This window comes from Heterodontus francisci, chromosome 15 (genome assembly GCF_036365525.1).
Source record: "Heterodontus francisci isolate sHetFra1 chromosome 15, sHetFra1.hap1, whole genome shotgun sequence".
In the NCBI taxonomy this organism is placed as follows: Eukaryota; Metazoa; Chordata; class Chondrichthyes; order Heterodontiformes; family Heterodontidae; genus Heterodontus; species Heterodontus francisci.
The window spans coordinates 30241505-30259288 of NC_090385.1; the positions used below are offsets into that span (position 1 = coordinate 30241505).

At 41.8% G+C, this 17784-nt stretch overlaps 1 protein-coding gene across 2 annotated transcripts in view; it reads left to right on the top strand.

Annotated features, from left to right (window-relative positions):
* Positions 1 to 5883, top strand: part of LOC137377567 (zinc finger MYM-type protein 3-like) — a 130074-nt gene extending 124191 nt beyond the window's left edge. For both annotated transcript variants that reach the window (XM_068047330.1, XM_068047331.1), the window contains one exon: positions 839 to 5883. In XM_068047330.1, coding sequence (XP_067903431.1) covers positions 839 to 1040 — 202 coding nt within the window. In that variant the 3' untranslated portion in view covers positions 1041 to 5883. The remainder of the gene's footprint in view (positions 1 to 838) is intronic.
* The last annotated feature ends 11901 nt before the right edge of the window (positions 5884 to 17784 follow it).

Here is a 17784-nt window from a genome sequence, read left to right on the forward strand (position 1 = left end):
TTTAAAGGAACAGTGTTCTCCACCCTCTACTGAAAGAGCAGATTTATACTGCTGTGGTTTCACTGCATCTCAGTATATCACCATTCTTCATTGAATGTGTGTCTCTGCAAGCTGTTTGACTAGAGGGGACTTCAAGTCCAATCCGTTAACCAGAGTGTCTATTGACACCATTGTGCCGGCTGCTGAGTTGCCTGTGGGGCAGGACTTTAGCAAATAAATATATTTTACAGCAAGCAGCAAAGTTTATTCACACAGCAATTAGTCTATTTACAACATCCATTTAAAAAGAGACTCAATGAACTGCAGCAAAGAGAACGAGTGACCGAAACTATTGCAGCTTCTCTCAATAAAGACAGGGTTATTTCTCAAGCAAAATGCAGTGAATGGAGGATAGTTATGTACAAATTGTGTGTGTAAAACCAATCCCAGTTACACAGCATTGTGGTCTTCAGGAAATTACCCAGTCATCCCATTCTAGCCAGGGATGTCACTATATTCAGCCGCATGTATGCAAACATTCCCATCAGGGACGCATGGATGCAGTGACTAATTGCAGTGGCTTAATTGCTCTTTGGCACAAGTTAACTAACTCAGAAATTAACCATCCAGATGCTTTGTACCACATGAGGGAATTGACTTCCCAAATTGTCTCATCAGAAAAAAGGGTTAGGAGGAGCCAAATGTGAGATATTCTTAGCTGCTTCAAGATTTGATGAAAAAAATTCTCAGCATGTATTTGACCACTGAGTGGAACTCTGGGGAGAAGGTGAAAACAGCAAAAACTTGGTAACATTTTATGAAACTTTTCAATTTTTTTTTGGTTTTTATTTTGCTGCAGCCCTGAAAGTATGAAGAGCAGGAACGATGTTTTCTACTTGCAGCCTGAGCGCTCCTGTGTGGCGGAGAGTCCCCTGTGGTACTCAGTTATTCCCATGGATCGGAGTATGTTGGAGAGCATGCTGAACAGAATTATGGCAGTGAAGGAAATCTATGACGACTATTCAAAGGATTCCCTAGAAGATGATGACGTTGAAGGATGATGTGTAGTAGATGTTGTACAAGAGTTCTGTTACTTTTTTTTAGAAAAACAATGGGTCATTATAGGCTGGCCTACTTGGTGCTGCGGGAAAAAAATTACTACACACGTACTGCAGTCATGTGGCCTATTTGTGAGAGCAGAGACGGTTAGACTATCACCATTGTTTAGAGACAGTATCCCTTTTAGCTTGAGTGCACTTGCTGACAATCGGGTGTACATAACATTCTCTAGAGACCAAAAAAAAACATACTTTGAACCTAAAACTCCTGCAGTCAATAAGCAAGCAACTTTGTCCTTGCTCTGATGGAACAGCTGAGATGATTAGCAGTATGCACATTGATGCATTGGGAGAGTTCTTCATTTAATTGCAATGTTTTGGATTTTAGAGTTGCTTAAATGGTCAGCAGTGTGGAATGATAAATCCTGCAAAATAACCTGCCTTCCAGAACATTCCACCTATTGCTCCCATTTTCTTTTGAGAAAAAGGGAAGGGGTGTTTTTTCTATTCTTTCATGGGATGTGGGCGTCGTTGGTAAGGCCAGCATTTACTATCCATCCCTAATTGTCCTCGAGAAGGTGGTGGTGAGCTGCTACCTTGAACTGTTGCAGTCCATCTGGTGCAGTACACCTACAGTGGTGTCACGTCTTAGGCTGTTTGAGATTAAATTTCACCAGAAACTGTTGCTGTGTAGCCTTGTTCTAAGTTGCTGCATTGCTCACAGATGGGAAAATGTGAAGGCAAATGGTGTTGTCATACCACTGAGGCACATCTGGAGTATGCAGTCTGAAATATCCTTGCATTTAGCTGTTACATTACAATTTTAATCTCAGCCTGTCCCCCTGATGAGGATGGGGGAGGAATGAGCAAGAAGAAATATTTCCAAAGTGCGTGAGTAGCATTTAAAAGTATATATTTTTTATAATTGATTTGGAAGGTGAAAAGAGTAATAACACCACTTGTGAGGCACGTGTTTGTCTAGAGGGTGCATTCTGGCTGGGTCTGCTGAGTCTTATTCAGGTTTAAGGGATTGAAGATCCAGTGAATATTTGCTGTAGAAAATGCTCGCAACAGCAGAGAAGAAACTAGAAGAATTTGAGCACCATAAATTGACCCTTTTCCATAGTCCTTGCCTGCCCCACTGATACGTTTGCTGATTTTTGAATCTGTAAAAAGATTTTATTGTATTCTGCGTATTTTTTTTTATTATAACCGAAAAGGCTGTGAAGATTTATAGGTGCTAGTTGATGTCACAAATGCTAGTGCAGAGGACCTTGAATTATTGGGGAGAGGGGCGAGAAGGTTATGTGGAGAGTTTTCTTCTGTTCCCAGTAATTTCTTAACCTAAATCTTAAATTTCTGTTTAAATAATCCTTTGTAATTCCCTCATCTCATCCATAGCACTGCTATAGTGAGGAACAGTGACCTATAGGACTGTGTTTCCAGCTAAATCCTCTTTCTTTAGGACCACAACTGGTGGATTAGATTTCAAAGCAAAGCTCCAAAAAAAATTCTCTGCAGCTCATGCAGATAGCTAATGGACTAAAAATGTTTGCTTCTGTTTCGGCGATTAAGGGTTGATGGGGTTAAGGCAAGCAAAAGTGTTGTTGCATCCTTGTACGACACTTAAGGTATCTTTGTGCTGCCAGGTTGTTCAACTGAGCCATTGAGAATCCGGTATTTGTAGAAACCCAAGAGAGAAGGGGATCAAAAAGGGGATACTGTCTCTTGTGTGTATTTCTGTAGTATATATGAATCTGTTTCAGTGAGCTAGATCAGTGTAAAACCAATCTGTTTTAAAATGGTAAATATCTGCACAGTATTCAGTTGATAACCTGAGGGTTTGCCAAGTTCACACACAGTTTAAATTTAAGTTTTTAAGGAAAAATTTAAAAGGTGCTTATGCAAACTGGATGGACCTTATGTTGCGAGGGATTTACAAACTGCTGTATCACAATCACCAATAGTTAAAATTCCTATCTAGAAGAAAGCAGTTGAGTTTCACTCAGATCATTTCAAAAAGTGTACTTTTTTTTGGATGTGATGTAAAATTTAGGGGAAAAGTATTTACATGTCCGCAGTGAAGCATTTTTAGGGTATTTAGTGTAGGGACACTATAATGACCCTTTTTATATTTTCCCTATGTTGAACTGTAATCTGTGAAGAACTGTCTTCTCCACTTAGAGTGAAATAAATTCTTGGTAGATGGGTAATTTGAAACAATAAGAATCTTGAGATCTGATTACATAGAGTGGTGTAATGCTTCCAAAATGCTATCTGTTGCCTTGGGAAAGGGATTAGAAGAAAGAAGGTAGCCTAAGTTTGTTCCAAATGAATCCTGTTAAATGGTATCTGCTTGTGGAAATGCAATCGTGTATTTATTAGATTCTTTCTAGTAAGTAATATAAATTATGGTTGCATTGAGCTGGGATTCAATTTGTGTTGAAATGCACCCCCACCCATCCATTAATGAATGACATTGGTTGTCTTACTGTCCCCAAGATTAACCACACTGGTATGTGTCATTGTATAAATTGTTGACCAAAGCTGAACTATGATGTCATCTTATTTTATTGGAAAAGATTGTAGAAAAGTGGCTGAAAACATAAAGATTAATTGTGTTCTCCCAGTTAATTTTTTGTTTGTTGTACATTCATTGGTTCTTTATAAATTAACAGTTGTGCAGAATTCCCAAACTTGATGCTCGACTTTGTAATGAAAATGATTTTTTTTAAAAGGATGCATCTTCTGGTTTGTGGATGAAGCCATCAGAACAATGAGGGAAAGTCTACAAGACTGCTTATTTTCTGATTCTTCATCACATTAGAGTGAATGAAATGTTGCTGAATCATTGCACAATGCAGTATGGGAAATTTCCCGACTCTGTTGACAACCCCTTCTTTGTACGCCCCCACCCCCATCATCCCATTCCCAATCTACACTAACAAAACAATTTGTCAAAATATTTGTTGTACCAACTGTATGCAATGGTTTGGTTTGGAAAGAGTAACATTACCTCTGGTAACTAACAACATCTGTGCTGAATTATCTGTAAATATAGTTGCCAGTTTAAGCTAGTGTTGCAGAGATGGGCCACTAACGTCTTTTGTTTACATAATGGTTGATTAGCTCTTTGACTATGTTAAAAGCATCTCTCTTACTACTACTCCTCATCCCCAGCAGAAAAATCAAAAAGAAAAATAACATTGCATTTCCTGTTGCATGTGACACATGATTTGAGATTCATTACAATTCTCGTGATGGTCAATAAACCAAAAAAGTGAATCAAGCAAAGTGAGATCTTAAAAGAAGGACCAATGTGATGAGTATATTTCAAACCTCTCACGTCTTGACAAGGTTTCTCCATTCCTGAGCTCACTGACTTATATTGGGTACATTTCCATTGTCCTCACCCAAGAGGCTACTTTTTGCATATAAGCCACCACAGTGAATATTAGTAGGTAACTTGACCAGGAGGGTAGGAGCAGTGGTATAACAGCTAAGCTTGGCCCTGTTTTCTCTTGACATCCAAACATGCACTTTACAGCATGAGTACTAGATAGTGCTTTGGAACTCTTGTTGATTTTTCTTTTTTTTTCGCTTAGGGGAGTTCAAGAACTTTGTGGCAATCCTATCCTTATCTCAGGTGAGATCACAATGCAGCACAGGTTAGGCATCAAACAGGGAACCAACCTTCTTGGTCTATATGGCTCCATTCCAAGCTGGGTGTGCATTTGCCAACTGAGCGATTGGGAGAGATAATATCAAAGTAAAAGTCCAGCCCACATTGGAATATTGGCTATCTGAGCCCCTTTTTTCTATGGCTTATCAGTTTAATACATACAAATGTATACCACATCATGATGCAGATGAAATTCTGCTTCATGTGAGACTACTGTATAAGATTTTAAGCCCTTTTCCAATTGAAAAATATTCAGCATAGCCACTGCATTGAGTGGTTATATTTTAAGTGTGCTTTTACCTTTTATTTCAATAAAATTCTGTTAAAGTTTCTTTGAACTGCACTGATTTCACCTTTTCATATGAAATATACTTTTCAAAAATAGTATTAGCTACTCCCTTTTTGTATATTACCCACTATTTCCTTCTCCAGACAGGACAGTCTAGGCTTGCAGAGTGCTTCTCAGTTGTGTGTTCCGTTCTTCATTGTCATGAAGTGAGGTGTTGGGTTGGGGAGAGAGGGGTGAATTTGGTCAGCTTTTCTAACTTCTCACCCTTCTGCAGCCTCCTCTCGTTCTCCTTACTGTTCCTATTGAATTGCTTTACTGTGTAACCTGATTTGTGAGGCTGAGAACCAGTGGATGCAGCTATGTTCAGATGTTATTGGAACTCAGACCTAATGACTGTGTTGGGAGTCTGAATATTGTAATAGAGTTACTGTGTTGCCATTTTATTTTCTCTACTTATTCATGGAATACCATATAGATGCAGAACCTAACTCTACGTTCTTTTATTTTTCTCCCCTCATACCCGTGAATGCAAATTCATGCCAAATGTTATCAGTCTCACTCCATGCCCTCACTGAGAATTCTTGTCTCTTTACTATCAAGAACTTGGTGGAAAATTTGTTTTACTGTTAATGTTTTCGTTTTTGGGGAAGGGGGTGATGAGGAAGGTGTAGAGGAGTATCCATGAACACAAGTTGAACCTTTAGCTGTTTCTGTTGTGTTCTTAACCTCAAATGTTGTAAAGTACTGCATTTTACAGTAGAGTTTGCAATAGAGATTTACTCTTTTTGGTTTGGTTGAGCCTCTAATACAATAAGCTGCTATATAAACCACTATTGTGTATTGAATAAAAGTTACATATATATATAAAAAGGTGACCCTTGTACTTGGAGTAATACATGTTATAGGGCATTTACCCCTAAGCACCTTTGCAAATTTATTATTGCAAATAATCATCAAACTTGGTGGCATTTTACTTAGTACAAATGTAATTACTTGCAAATAAATGAAGAGTTAGGCAATTAATTTATAGTAGAAAGTTAGTTACTATTGGCTTTCTGTTAATTTGCTGGACTTCGTGCTTGCCATTGATAGTCTTAGAGAAATACAGCACTGAAACAAGTCCTTTGGCCCACCGAATCTGTGCCGACCAACATCCACCCATTTATACTAATCCTACATTAATCCCATATTCCCTACCACATCCCCACCATTCTCCTACCACCTACCTACACTAGGGGCAATTTCCAATGGCCAATTTACCTATCAACTTGCAAGTCTTTGGCTCTGGGAGGAAATTGGAGCACCTGGCGGAAACCCACACGGTCACAGGGAGAACTTGCAAACTCCACACAGGCAGTACCCAGAACCAAACCCGGGTCGCTGGAGCTGTGAGGCTGCGGTGCTAACCACTGTCTGCCCACTGTGTGATCTCAAAAGAAAGCTGCTCACAAAGATCCTAGTGATCTCTGTGGCACGGATTTCCTCTTTCCCGCATTAATTTCAACCTGGCACCAAGTCAAGGGGCTCTCTAGGCGTCTAGCAGCATTCAGCAGGGTAAGCAGCCAATCACATTGAAGTATTCTCACTGCCAACAAACCAGGAAGTAAAATCTACTGAATCCCTTCACTTTTAATTGTACAATTTATAGATTTTGAAATCACAGAATTGTTACAGCGCAGAAGGAGGCCATTCAGCCCATCATGTCCACACCAGCTCTCTGAAAGAGCAATTCCCTCAGTTCCATTCTGCTGTCTTCTCCCTGTAACCCTGCACATTCTTCCTTTTCATATAACTGTCTAATTCCCTTTTGTATGCTTCAATTGAACTTGCCTCCACCATGTTCTTAGGCAGTGCATTCCAGACCTTAACCACTCGTTGCGTGAAAAAGTTTTTCTTCATGTCACTTTTGCTTCTCTGACCAAATATTTTAAGTCTCTGCCCTCTCATTCTTGATCCTCTCATGAGTGGGAACAGTTTCTCTCTATCAACACACTCCAGAACCCTCATGATTTTGAATACCTCTATCAAATCACCTCTCAGCCTTCAAGGAAAACAGCCCTAACTTCTCCAATCTGTCTTCATAGCTGAAATTTCTCATCCCTGGAACCATTCTCATGCTTCCTTTCTGTACTCTCTCCAATGCCCTCACGTCTCTCCTCAAGTGCGACGCCCAGAATTGGATGCAATACTCTATCTGAGACCGAACTAGTATCTTATACAAGTTCAACTTAACTTCCTTGCTGTTGTATTCTATGCCCCTATTAATAAAGCCCAGGATGCTCTCTCAACCTGTCCTGCCACCTACAATGACTTAAGCACATATACACCTAGGCCTCCCTGCTCCTGCACCCCCTTTAGAATTGTGCCCTTTATATTGTCTCTCCATGGCCTTCCTATCAAAATGAGCCACTTTGTATTTCTGTGCTTTGAACTTCATCTGCCACCTATCTGCCCATTCCACCAAGTTGTCTATGTCCTTTTGAAATTCTATCCTCCTCACAGTTCACAATGCTTCCAAGTTTTGTATCATCTGCATACGTAAATTTAGAGAAATAAATGAGTGGGACATATATGGGATTTAGGTAGAAGCTAAAATATAATCTTTTTTTTAAATATGTGGAATTTCTTATAGAAATTTGACATTCAACAAATAAAATTATTCTTTCAGGGTCAGTAAGGCTGTTTAGCAATAATTGTGAACTTAGTATGCCTTTAAATAAGAAATAGTTACACCTCATTCAACAAGGTGTAACTTTTTAAAGGATTTTTTTTTGCAGCGAGACGAAGTTCAAGTTTTCATCAGCTCGATAATTTCTAATTGATTGCATTCTGGAGGCACCTTAACAGCGCACTCTGAAGACGTGTAGAATCACTGCCAGCAGCTTCTGGATTTCCACATTTAACTGCATGTGTGGACTCGAGGTGCTGTCAATGTCAGATGAGTATTTAATCATTACTGTCAAAATTTGGGCCATAATTTTATGTTGTGTGCTGGTACTTTACCTGCTATGTGTCACAAGACAGATATGAATGAGAAGGGTTGTTTAATGCAACTTAGCTCATCCATCCAGAAATTCAGATTCCTCCCCCACTTAAGTAATGCTGGAGGTAAGTACAGATATAGAAATAACTAACATGATGCAAATGCACTGAATATATTGTGTTGAATAACCTTGGAGCTCATGCTGCATTTGCTTGTATTGACCCCTACAGAGTGTTCAATTTCAGAAGGTTCTCTCGTATATATCCCATGGAGCAATGACACAGAGCTGTTGCTGGGTAAACTGACCCAGTGGTGTTTCCAAACATTTTTGGGAGTGCAAGGAGAACAGAGAAGCAATGAGTATTCAAGTGCAACCCGTGTGAGGTAAAAGTACAATCTGCTAATTCTAGAGCGGTCACTGCATTTCTTTGTGCTATTGATTCACTTATCCAGGCACTTAATAACAAGGGATGAAAAGCAGGTTGGAGATGAGGTTGCATTATTAAGGATAACTGCAAATGTAACGGCCTGTTAAATCTGCATCTACAATTCAAAATGAATACCAGTAAAAAGGAAAAAATGCAAATGTTGACAATTTTAAATAATCTGGAGGAAATGCTCAGCATCTGTGAAGAGTAAAGGCTAGTGTATACCTGTCATCATAACTGAAAACTAAACAATCTCAATCATTTTTGCAAGTTTTGGCGGGTTGGGTGCAGGGGAGAGGAAAAATGGAGAGAGTGACAAATAACAGATGCACCCAACAGGGTGTGAAAAACACCCTTCCATATGAGATACAAATTTGTGTATCTACTCAAGTCTAGTATACTGTACTTGATGCTCGCTGGTGTCACATCTGCTGTGGGAGGCCAAGCTTAAATTAGGTGACTGCGTCTCTCTCCTGTCCGCAAGTGTTCACTCCTAATCACCTTGTTGCTTGCCCTTTAAGTGCCCTTCCCTTCGCCAATTTAACTGCATCCTTGGCCTCTGTCATTTTTATCTTGTGGAAGTCATTAATGTTTGTAGAATGAAAGAATATGTGTTGAGGCTTTTTACTACAAATAGACAGGGTTAAGCGCTCCCACAACCAACAGTTCAGATCTCTGCTCTGCAGTCCTGTTGCATCCAGTTGTGAATGGTGATGGGCAACTAAACAACAAATGGGAGGAGGAGGCTCCACAAATATCCCCATCTTCAATGATGGGGGAGCCCAGCACATCAGTGCAAAAGACAAGAGTGAAGCATTTGCATCCATCTTCAGCCAGAAGTTCTGATGGACGATCCATTTCGGCCTCCTCCTGAGGTCCCCAACATCACAGATGCGCCTTCAGCCAATCCGATTCACTCCACGTGATATCGAGCAACGGCTGAAAGCACTGGATACTGCGAAGGCTATGGGCCCTGACAACATTCTGGTAATTGTACTGAAGATTTGTGCTCTAGAACTAGCCGCACCCCTAGCCAAGCTGTTCCATTACAGCTACAACACTGGCATCTACCTAGCATTGTGGAAAATTGCCCAGGTATGTCCTGTACACGCAAAGCAGGACAAATCCAACCCGACTAATCAATCTACTCCCGATCATCAGTAAACTGATGGGATCATTGACAATGCTATCAAGCGGCATTTGATCAGCAATAACCTGCTCACTGACATCAGAGCCACTTCTGCTGCTGATTTCATTACAGCCTTTGTCCAAATATCGACAGAAGAGCTGAACTGGAGAGGTGAGGTGAGAGTGACTGCCTTTGACATCAAGGCAGCATTTGACCGGGTCTGGCATCAATGAGCCCTAGCAAAACTGGAGTCAGGGGGAAAACTCCCTGGTTGGAATCATACCTAGCAAAAAGGAAGATGGTTGTGGTTAATCATCTCAGTCCAGGACATTGCTGCAGGAGTTCCTCAGGGTAGTGTCTTAGGCGCAAACACCTTCAGCTGCTTCATCAATGACCTTCCCTCCATCATTAGCTCAGAAGTGGGGATGTTCACTGATTGCACAAAGTTCAGTACCATTCGTGACTCCTCAAATACTGAAGCAGCCTGTGTCCAGATGCAGCAAAGCCTGGACAACATCCAGGCTTGGGCTGATGTGTAGTGCAAATGTTACTTGCCACTTAAGTGCCATGCAATGACCATCTCAAACAAGACAGAATCTAACCATCTCCCCTTGATTTTCGATGGTATTACCATTGCTGAATCCCCCACTACCAACATCCTGGGGATCACCATTGACCAGAAACTAAACTGGACCAGCCACATAAATGCTGTAGTTAGAAGAGCAGGTCAGAGGCTGGGAATTCTGCAGCAAGTAACTCACCTCCTGTCTCCCCAATGCCTGTCCACCATCTACAAAGCACAAGTCAGGAGTGTGATGGAATACTCTCCACTTGCCTGGATGGGTGCAACTCCAACAACACTCAAGAAGCTCGCATGGGAACACCACCACCTGTAAGTTTCCCTCCAAGCCACACATCATCCTGACTTGGAACTGCATCACTGTTCTTTCACTGTCGTTGGGTCAAAATCCTGGAACTCCCTTCCTAATAGCACTGTGGGTGTACATGGACTGCAGCGGTTCAAGAAGGCAGCTCACCACCACCTTCTTGGGCAGTTGGAGATGGGCAATAAATGCTGGTGTAGCCAGTGACGCCCACATCCCATGAATGAATTTTAAAAAAAAATTCAAATCAATACAGACTCAACCCCAAACATATCTAAGTGTTGTCTCTTGAAGCTCTACAGTTTTGTTAATCATCTTTCCATGCCCCTGTCCATTTTCCTCTCTCTTTCCACCACCCGGCCTTAAGCCTGCCACACAGCCCTCCTCTTCCCTTCGACATCAATATTCAATCATTGCTGCAAACGTCACTTTCCAGAAGCAAACCTGAGTTTTCTGTGAACTGAAACTTGATGCTACGTACAAAATATCTGAGCAAGCAAGTCTATTGGGTGAACAATAAAGTGATATATCACTGTCTACGCCAGAAATAATATGCGTTAGCACTGCAAACTTCCGATCTTCCGCATCAACAGAGAAACATCATGCTGATAGTTCCATGTCGTCCAGGCTAAACTAATTCAAATTATTTGTAAGTAAAATTATACTGAAGACAAATCATTATTTGACTATTTTAAGTACATAATCTGTGTAAAATGTAACATTGTTTTGACATACTTTGAGCCTTTCATACATTCTTACGCCATACACGCTCTAAGCACCATTGAGTAACTCAGCCAAAGTGACTCAGAAATGCAATAGAAGTGTCTAAACCACCCTGAAACCAACTCAAGCTTATCAGTTAACCTCAAGTTTAGACAGCTCCTGGTTACAAAATTGCCAGTTAGAATCAATGCAAGTACACGGTGGTAGCATCCTAGATTAATGAGCAACATTGTCTATCATCTGTGGTACCAAGAAATGCTAACACTGGCACAATGAGCATCTGTCTTGTTCTTGTCTGATTACCAGATCTCTCAATATGGTTTTTTTGTATAATCTGATCCTGCTTTAACTTGATAGTATGAAGAGAGAGAAATAACTTTTGTTTTAACATTAGTCAGTGTTAAAATCACTTGCCTATTCTCTATAAATGTAAGTATTGACTGAAGGAAGAAGTATATATCATATTCAAAATAGGATAGAGGTAGACCTTGCTCAGTCACTTGATAGACAGGTGGGCTGCTCAATGGTTTCCACTACAAGTGCTCAGAGCTGGCCCCTGTGAGGCATGCAACAGTAGCCCAAGGGCACAATTTTCATTCACTCATCTGCTTACAGGGAGGTATCTAGTTTCTGTTCAGCATTTCCTGATGGCAACGCAACTGGGATAATGCAACAGATTTGAGCAGTACAACATTTTGTATTTATATAATAAAACATCTCAAGGCACTTCACAGAGGCATGATAAAACAAAATGGTACCAAAGCCACATAAGGTGATATTAGGACAGATGACCAAAAGCTTGGTCAAAGGGTAGGTTTTAAGGAGTGTCTTAACGGAGGCTAGGAGGGCAGAGAGGTTTAGGGAGGGAATTCCAGAACTTAGGGCCCAGACAGCTGAAGGACTAGGAGAAAAATGCCTATGCAGCCCACTATGTCATGGCATCGTATGCGGTTTTCCTATAACCTGCATAACATCAAGCATTTACAATTTTTATTTTTGCTTTTAAATAGAGCCTGGTAGTAAGACTCATTTTTATATGTTTTTGTCTCCTACTAACCAGATTGAAACATATTAACTCAACTTCAGTTGTTGGAAAGAAAGCACAAAACCCAACAGTAATAAAACCAGCTTGAGTTTCCACAACACAAGTCTGTGGCACAGCACAGCGTTATGAAATGATTTGACAAGTTGCTCTGTAGCCAGAATGCAATGTGATGTGATTAGATGTTCACACTGGCCTCCTCACGATTAGCAACAGAACTGATACAGATCCCATTGTGATCTTGGGTGTATCCAATTCATTTGCCAATTCAGTTGGCTTATTGATGAATTGTGGAAATAGCCTCATAAATTCAATACATCAATATAAATCTAATTATGTGACAATGGCTTTAAGGATTTTATTCCTACCTCAGTTAGCATTCTTATTTGCTCGGTTGTCGATGAGTGTAGGAAAAGATGATATGTAATTATATGGCAGTTTCTGTACTTCATCCAAATGAATGTTTTTTTTTAATTCCTCTTTTCTCCTGAAGGTGGAGATTCATGCTGAGGTCCAGATCCTTGGAAGCTTGCCCCTTGCCCATCTAGCCATTCTTCATGTGTGAAACAAGATAGTGGGTATCTGTAATCTCTTCTACAATGGAGACGGCACAGCCAATCCCAACATATTTTCACCCATATCCATGTACATTTTTCTGCAAGGGCATGACACAAAAATCAAGAGGAACAGGGATCTTGGCTCATGTTTTCATCCTATCTCAGACATGCTGAGGCTAATTATAGTGCCTGCCACTGGCATGGCTGTAATCAACTAACTCAATAGAAACCAGTGATTGAGTCCGAGATTTGTCTTTATGGCATAGTATCACACTCTGTGGTGCATTTACACACTAAGCCAGCACAAGATATGAGGGATGATTTCTGACCGGAAACTCTTAATTAAGTATTGGGTACTCTGTTACATTAATTTGGCTGTTAGTTGCAGTTTTTTCTATTTTCACCCACTTGCTAATTTTAGAGAGAGGGGGTTATTAAGGTAATGAGGAAAAACTAACTTGTGCATTTGGTGATGGATCATGCCACCTGCTTGTGGCTCCCCCCGCCACCAGTCATTCTCGGGTGGAAGGAAGATTTTTGGTGGATAAACAATCTGCATTGAAAGAATATACAGTAAGGCTGGAGAGAGCATAAATAAAATAATTTTAAATGATACGATACTACCACACACCAAATTCCTGTACTTCTGGCTGAAGAAGATATTAAATCCTACTGATGACTTGCTGGGGTATTAGCTCAATGTGTTATCTACCATTGGACCTTTGAAGATGTGACCTTGATAAGTTGGCAGCCTCCAGTATGAGAGTCACTAGACTGAACATTGAGTTCAATAATTTCAGAATATGACTGCCCCCCCCCCCCCTCCCTTTTTATTTTTTATTTTAGTTTGTTTCATCACTACACTTTTTAACCATGTGCCTTCTTCACCTTCATTGCTTTCTATTTCTCTCCTTGTGTTTGGACAAGTGTCTACCAAAATTCATAATCACAGCCACATCTCCTTCCTCAGTGACTGTTTCTGGCTCCAACTTATTCCACGTGGATTCCAGCTGAAGTTTCATCCTTCATGTTTTGAATCCACCCAGGATTACAGGTATCTCTGATATACAACGTTCCTCGGACTGCTGTTCTCACCGCATCCTGAGATCCACACTCGTGCCATGTGCTGCCACATGTACACACTGGACCTCTCTCTCCAGAAGCACGGCCTCACCTTATCTCAAAGCTGTTCTGCTTCGCAGTTTCATTTTGTCCTTCGTCTTATCCGACGCATTAACAAAAAACTTTTTTTCTTCCTTTTCAGGCACTAAGGGACGCAGGCTCCAGCAGTTGATGGGGACTAATGCCCCTCCAGATCCTCCTTTCCCTTCACTTCCTTCTGACCCCATCCCTTCTGATCTGACCCCTTGCCGTGTATTCACTATACCCTCTGACCTTCCCCTCTCTAATGCTGAACGTTCTGTACTCAGCAAAGGACTCAGTTTTATCCCCTTACGCGCCCATCTCAATGAATTTTATGCTCGGCATGACGTTGAGCTCTTCTTCCATCGCCTTCGCCTCTGCGCTCGCTTCTTTGACCAGGAGTCCACCCCCCCCCCCCCCCCCCGACCAGCCGACCCATTCACCCACTGCCAGCATTCTCCCTCCACCTGGACCCCTCCCTCTGGCCTATTACCCACTGTTGATCTTTACATTGGGAACTGTCGGCGTGACATCAGCCATCTCAATTTCTCCGCTCTTCTCGCTTACTCTAACCTGTCTCCCTGTGAACTTGCTGCATTCCATTCTCTCAGGTCTAACCCCAACTTTGTGATCAAACCTGCCAACAAAGGTGGTGCTGTTGTCTGGCGTACCAACCTCTACCTTGCAGAGGCTGAGCACCACTCTCAGACACTTCTTCCTGCCTCTCCCTGGACCATGACCCTACCACCAAACATCAAGCTACTGTCCACAGGAATGTCACTGACCTTATCTCCTTATCCCTCCACAGCTTCCAACCGCATAGTCCCACAACCCGAGACAGCCCATTTCTACCTCCTTCCTAAAATCCACACAGGACTGTCCTGGAAGATCCATTTTCTCAGCCTGTTCCTGCCCCACTGAACATATTTCTTCCTATCTTGACTCTGTCTTTTCTCCCCTGGTCCAGTCTCTTCCCACCTACATTCGTGACTCTTCTGACACCCTGTGTCATTTTGACAATTTCCAGTTTCCTGGCCCTAACTACCTCCTCTTCACTATGGGCGTCTAATCTCTCTACATCTCCATCCCCCACCAGGACATTTTGAGGGCTTTCTGCTGCTTCCTTGAACAGAGGCCCGACCATCACCCTCCACTGCCAGGCTGAACTTGTTCTCACATGGAACAACAACTTCTTAACTCCACTCACTTCCTTCAAGTAAAAGTTGTTGCTATGAGTACCCGCAAGGGTCCTAGTTATGCCTGTCTTTTTATGGGATATGTCGAACATTCCTTGTTCCAGTCCTACTCAGGCCCCCTCCCCCAACTCTTTTTCCGGTACATTGATGACTGTATCGGTGCTGTTTCCTGCTCCTGCCCCGAATTGGAAAACTTTATCAACTTTGCTTCCAATTTCCACCCTTCTCTCACCTTTTTACATGGTCCATTTCAGACTCTACCCTTCCTTTGCTCAACCTCTCTATCTCCATCTCTGGGGATAGGCTGTCTACTAATATTCATTATAAGCCCACGGTTGCCTTGACTACACTTACTCACACCCTGCCACCTGTAAGGACTCCATTCCATTCTCCCAGTTTCTCTGTCTCCGCACATCTGCTCTGATGATGCAACCTTCCACAACAGCGCTTCTGATATGTCTTCCTTTTTCCTTAACCGAGGACTTCCCCCACCCCTCCCCACACTGGTTGACAGGGCCCTCAACCATGTCCAGCCCAGTTCCTGCACCTCTGCTCTTCCCCTCCCTCCCAGAACCACGCCAGGGTTCCCCTTGTCCTCACTTTCCACCCTGTCAGCCTCCGCATCCAAAGGATCATCCTCCGCCATTTCTTCCACCTCCAGTGGTGATGCTACCAACAAACGCATCTTCCCCTCCCCTGTCAGCATTCTCTCCGCGACACCCTGGTCCACTCCTCCATTACCCCCCAACACCTCGTCCCCTTCCCATGCAATCACAGGTGTTGTAATACTGGCCCCTTTACCTCCCCTCTCCTCACTATCCAAGGCCCCAAACACTCCTTTCAGGTGAAGCAGTGATTTACTTGTACTTTCAATTTAGTATACTGTATTCGCTGCTCACAATGCGGTCTCTTCTACACTGGGGAGACCAAACGCAGATTGGGTGACTGCTTTGCAGAACACCTCTGCTCAGTCCGAAAACATGACCCGAAGCTTCCTGTCGCTTGCCATTTCAACATACACCCCTGCTCACATGCCCACATCTCTCTCCTGGGATTGCTGCAGTGTTCCAGTGAACATCAACGCAGGCTTGAGGAACAGCACCTCATTTTTCAATTAGGCATGCTACAGCCTACCGGATTGAACATTGAGTTCAATAATTTCAGGACATGACTGCCCCCCCCCCCCTCTTTTTTTAGTTTTGCCTTGTATTTTTTATTTTTATTTCATTTTATTTTAGTTTGTTTCATCATTATGCTTTTTTTTTAACCATGTGCCTGCCCGCTTTTGCTTTTGGCTAGGGCTTTCATTATTCTGTCATTTAACACTCTCTCTGCACTAACACTTTGTCTTTCACCACATCATTAACACGCTCTTTGCCTTTGCCCCATGATCTCCTTGTCCTATTAACACCTTCCCATTTGTTCTCTTTTGCCCCACCCCCACTTTATTTGCTTAAAACCTATTCCATTTCTAACCTTTGCCAGTTCTGATGAAAGGTCACTGACCTGAAACGTTAACTTTGCTTCTCTCTCCACAGATGCTGCCAGACCTGCTGAGTATTTCCAGCACTTTTTGGTTTTATTTCAGATTTCCAGTATCTGCAGTATTTTCCTTTTATTATAATATGAAAGTCAATGTGTGTTTATATCAGAGGTGTATACAATAAAATGTGTGATGTTACGACCAGTTGAGAAAGGTGTCTAGTGGTCCTTCTCAGTTTTCAGCTGGTCTTACCGTAACAGGCTTTAATTTTTAAAACACCGTGTTTTTTTAGCTCCCCCTTGGTGAATCCTTGTTCACCACTTTCCAATTATAAGGCAAAGAAACCAGCACAAACAAGCTTTCTTAGGTTTAAAGAAGAAAAGTTGAAATTTATTAAACTTAACCTCTAATTTGGTTGACGCCTAGGGTAGATGGCACGCCTACGCTAGCTTGCATACACGATACACACGTGCAAATAGAGACAGAAAAGAGCAGAAAAAAAATAAAGTGGAAAGGTTTGAGGCAATATCTGAAGAGTTGTTACGGTTCTTCAAGCTCACGGTAGAGTCCTTGATTGTCGTTAGATCTTGCTTTTCATTGGGGCCCAGTATTATTCTTAAACCTTGTTCACTGTAGGAGACTTTTCTCTCTTGGGATTCATGTGTCTTCAGTGGATTCAGAGGCTTGTGAGAAAGAGATGGGAGCAGACAGGAGAGAGATCTTCAGTCCAGGAGCAAACAAATTCAAAAAACTCATGTTGCCCAGCAGGTTAGTCATGTGACTAGCTGTTTTGACCATGTCCATTTGTGTATTCGGCCATCTTAGCAGTCAACCTGGAATGCAAGCTCCTCGACCTTCAATGTCTGGTGATCAAAAGTCCATTGTGGGTTGAATGTCAGGTAAAGGCTGCTTTGTCCTTCCAAACACTGTCTGTTAATATGCAAATGTCTTTTCCAGCCACAGTTGATCTGTTCAACAAATCCTTTCTTCACTCCAGTAACAATTTAAAATTAATGTTCATGACAAAATTAATGTGCCTCATTCTTGGCAGGTGGGGGCCTGGCATGACCGTGATTAGAAGAGAAGTTTGCAGTTGTTACTTAGTTAACATTAGTACTGTTTATTTTTTATGTGGACTATGTATTAAAAAAATTGTGAATGTATAACATTAACAATTTGTATTTTTGATTTTCCATCCACTAAACATT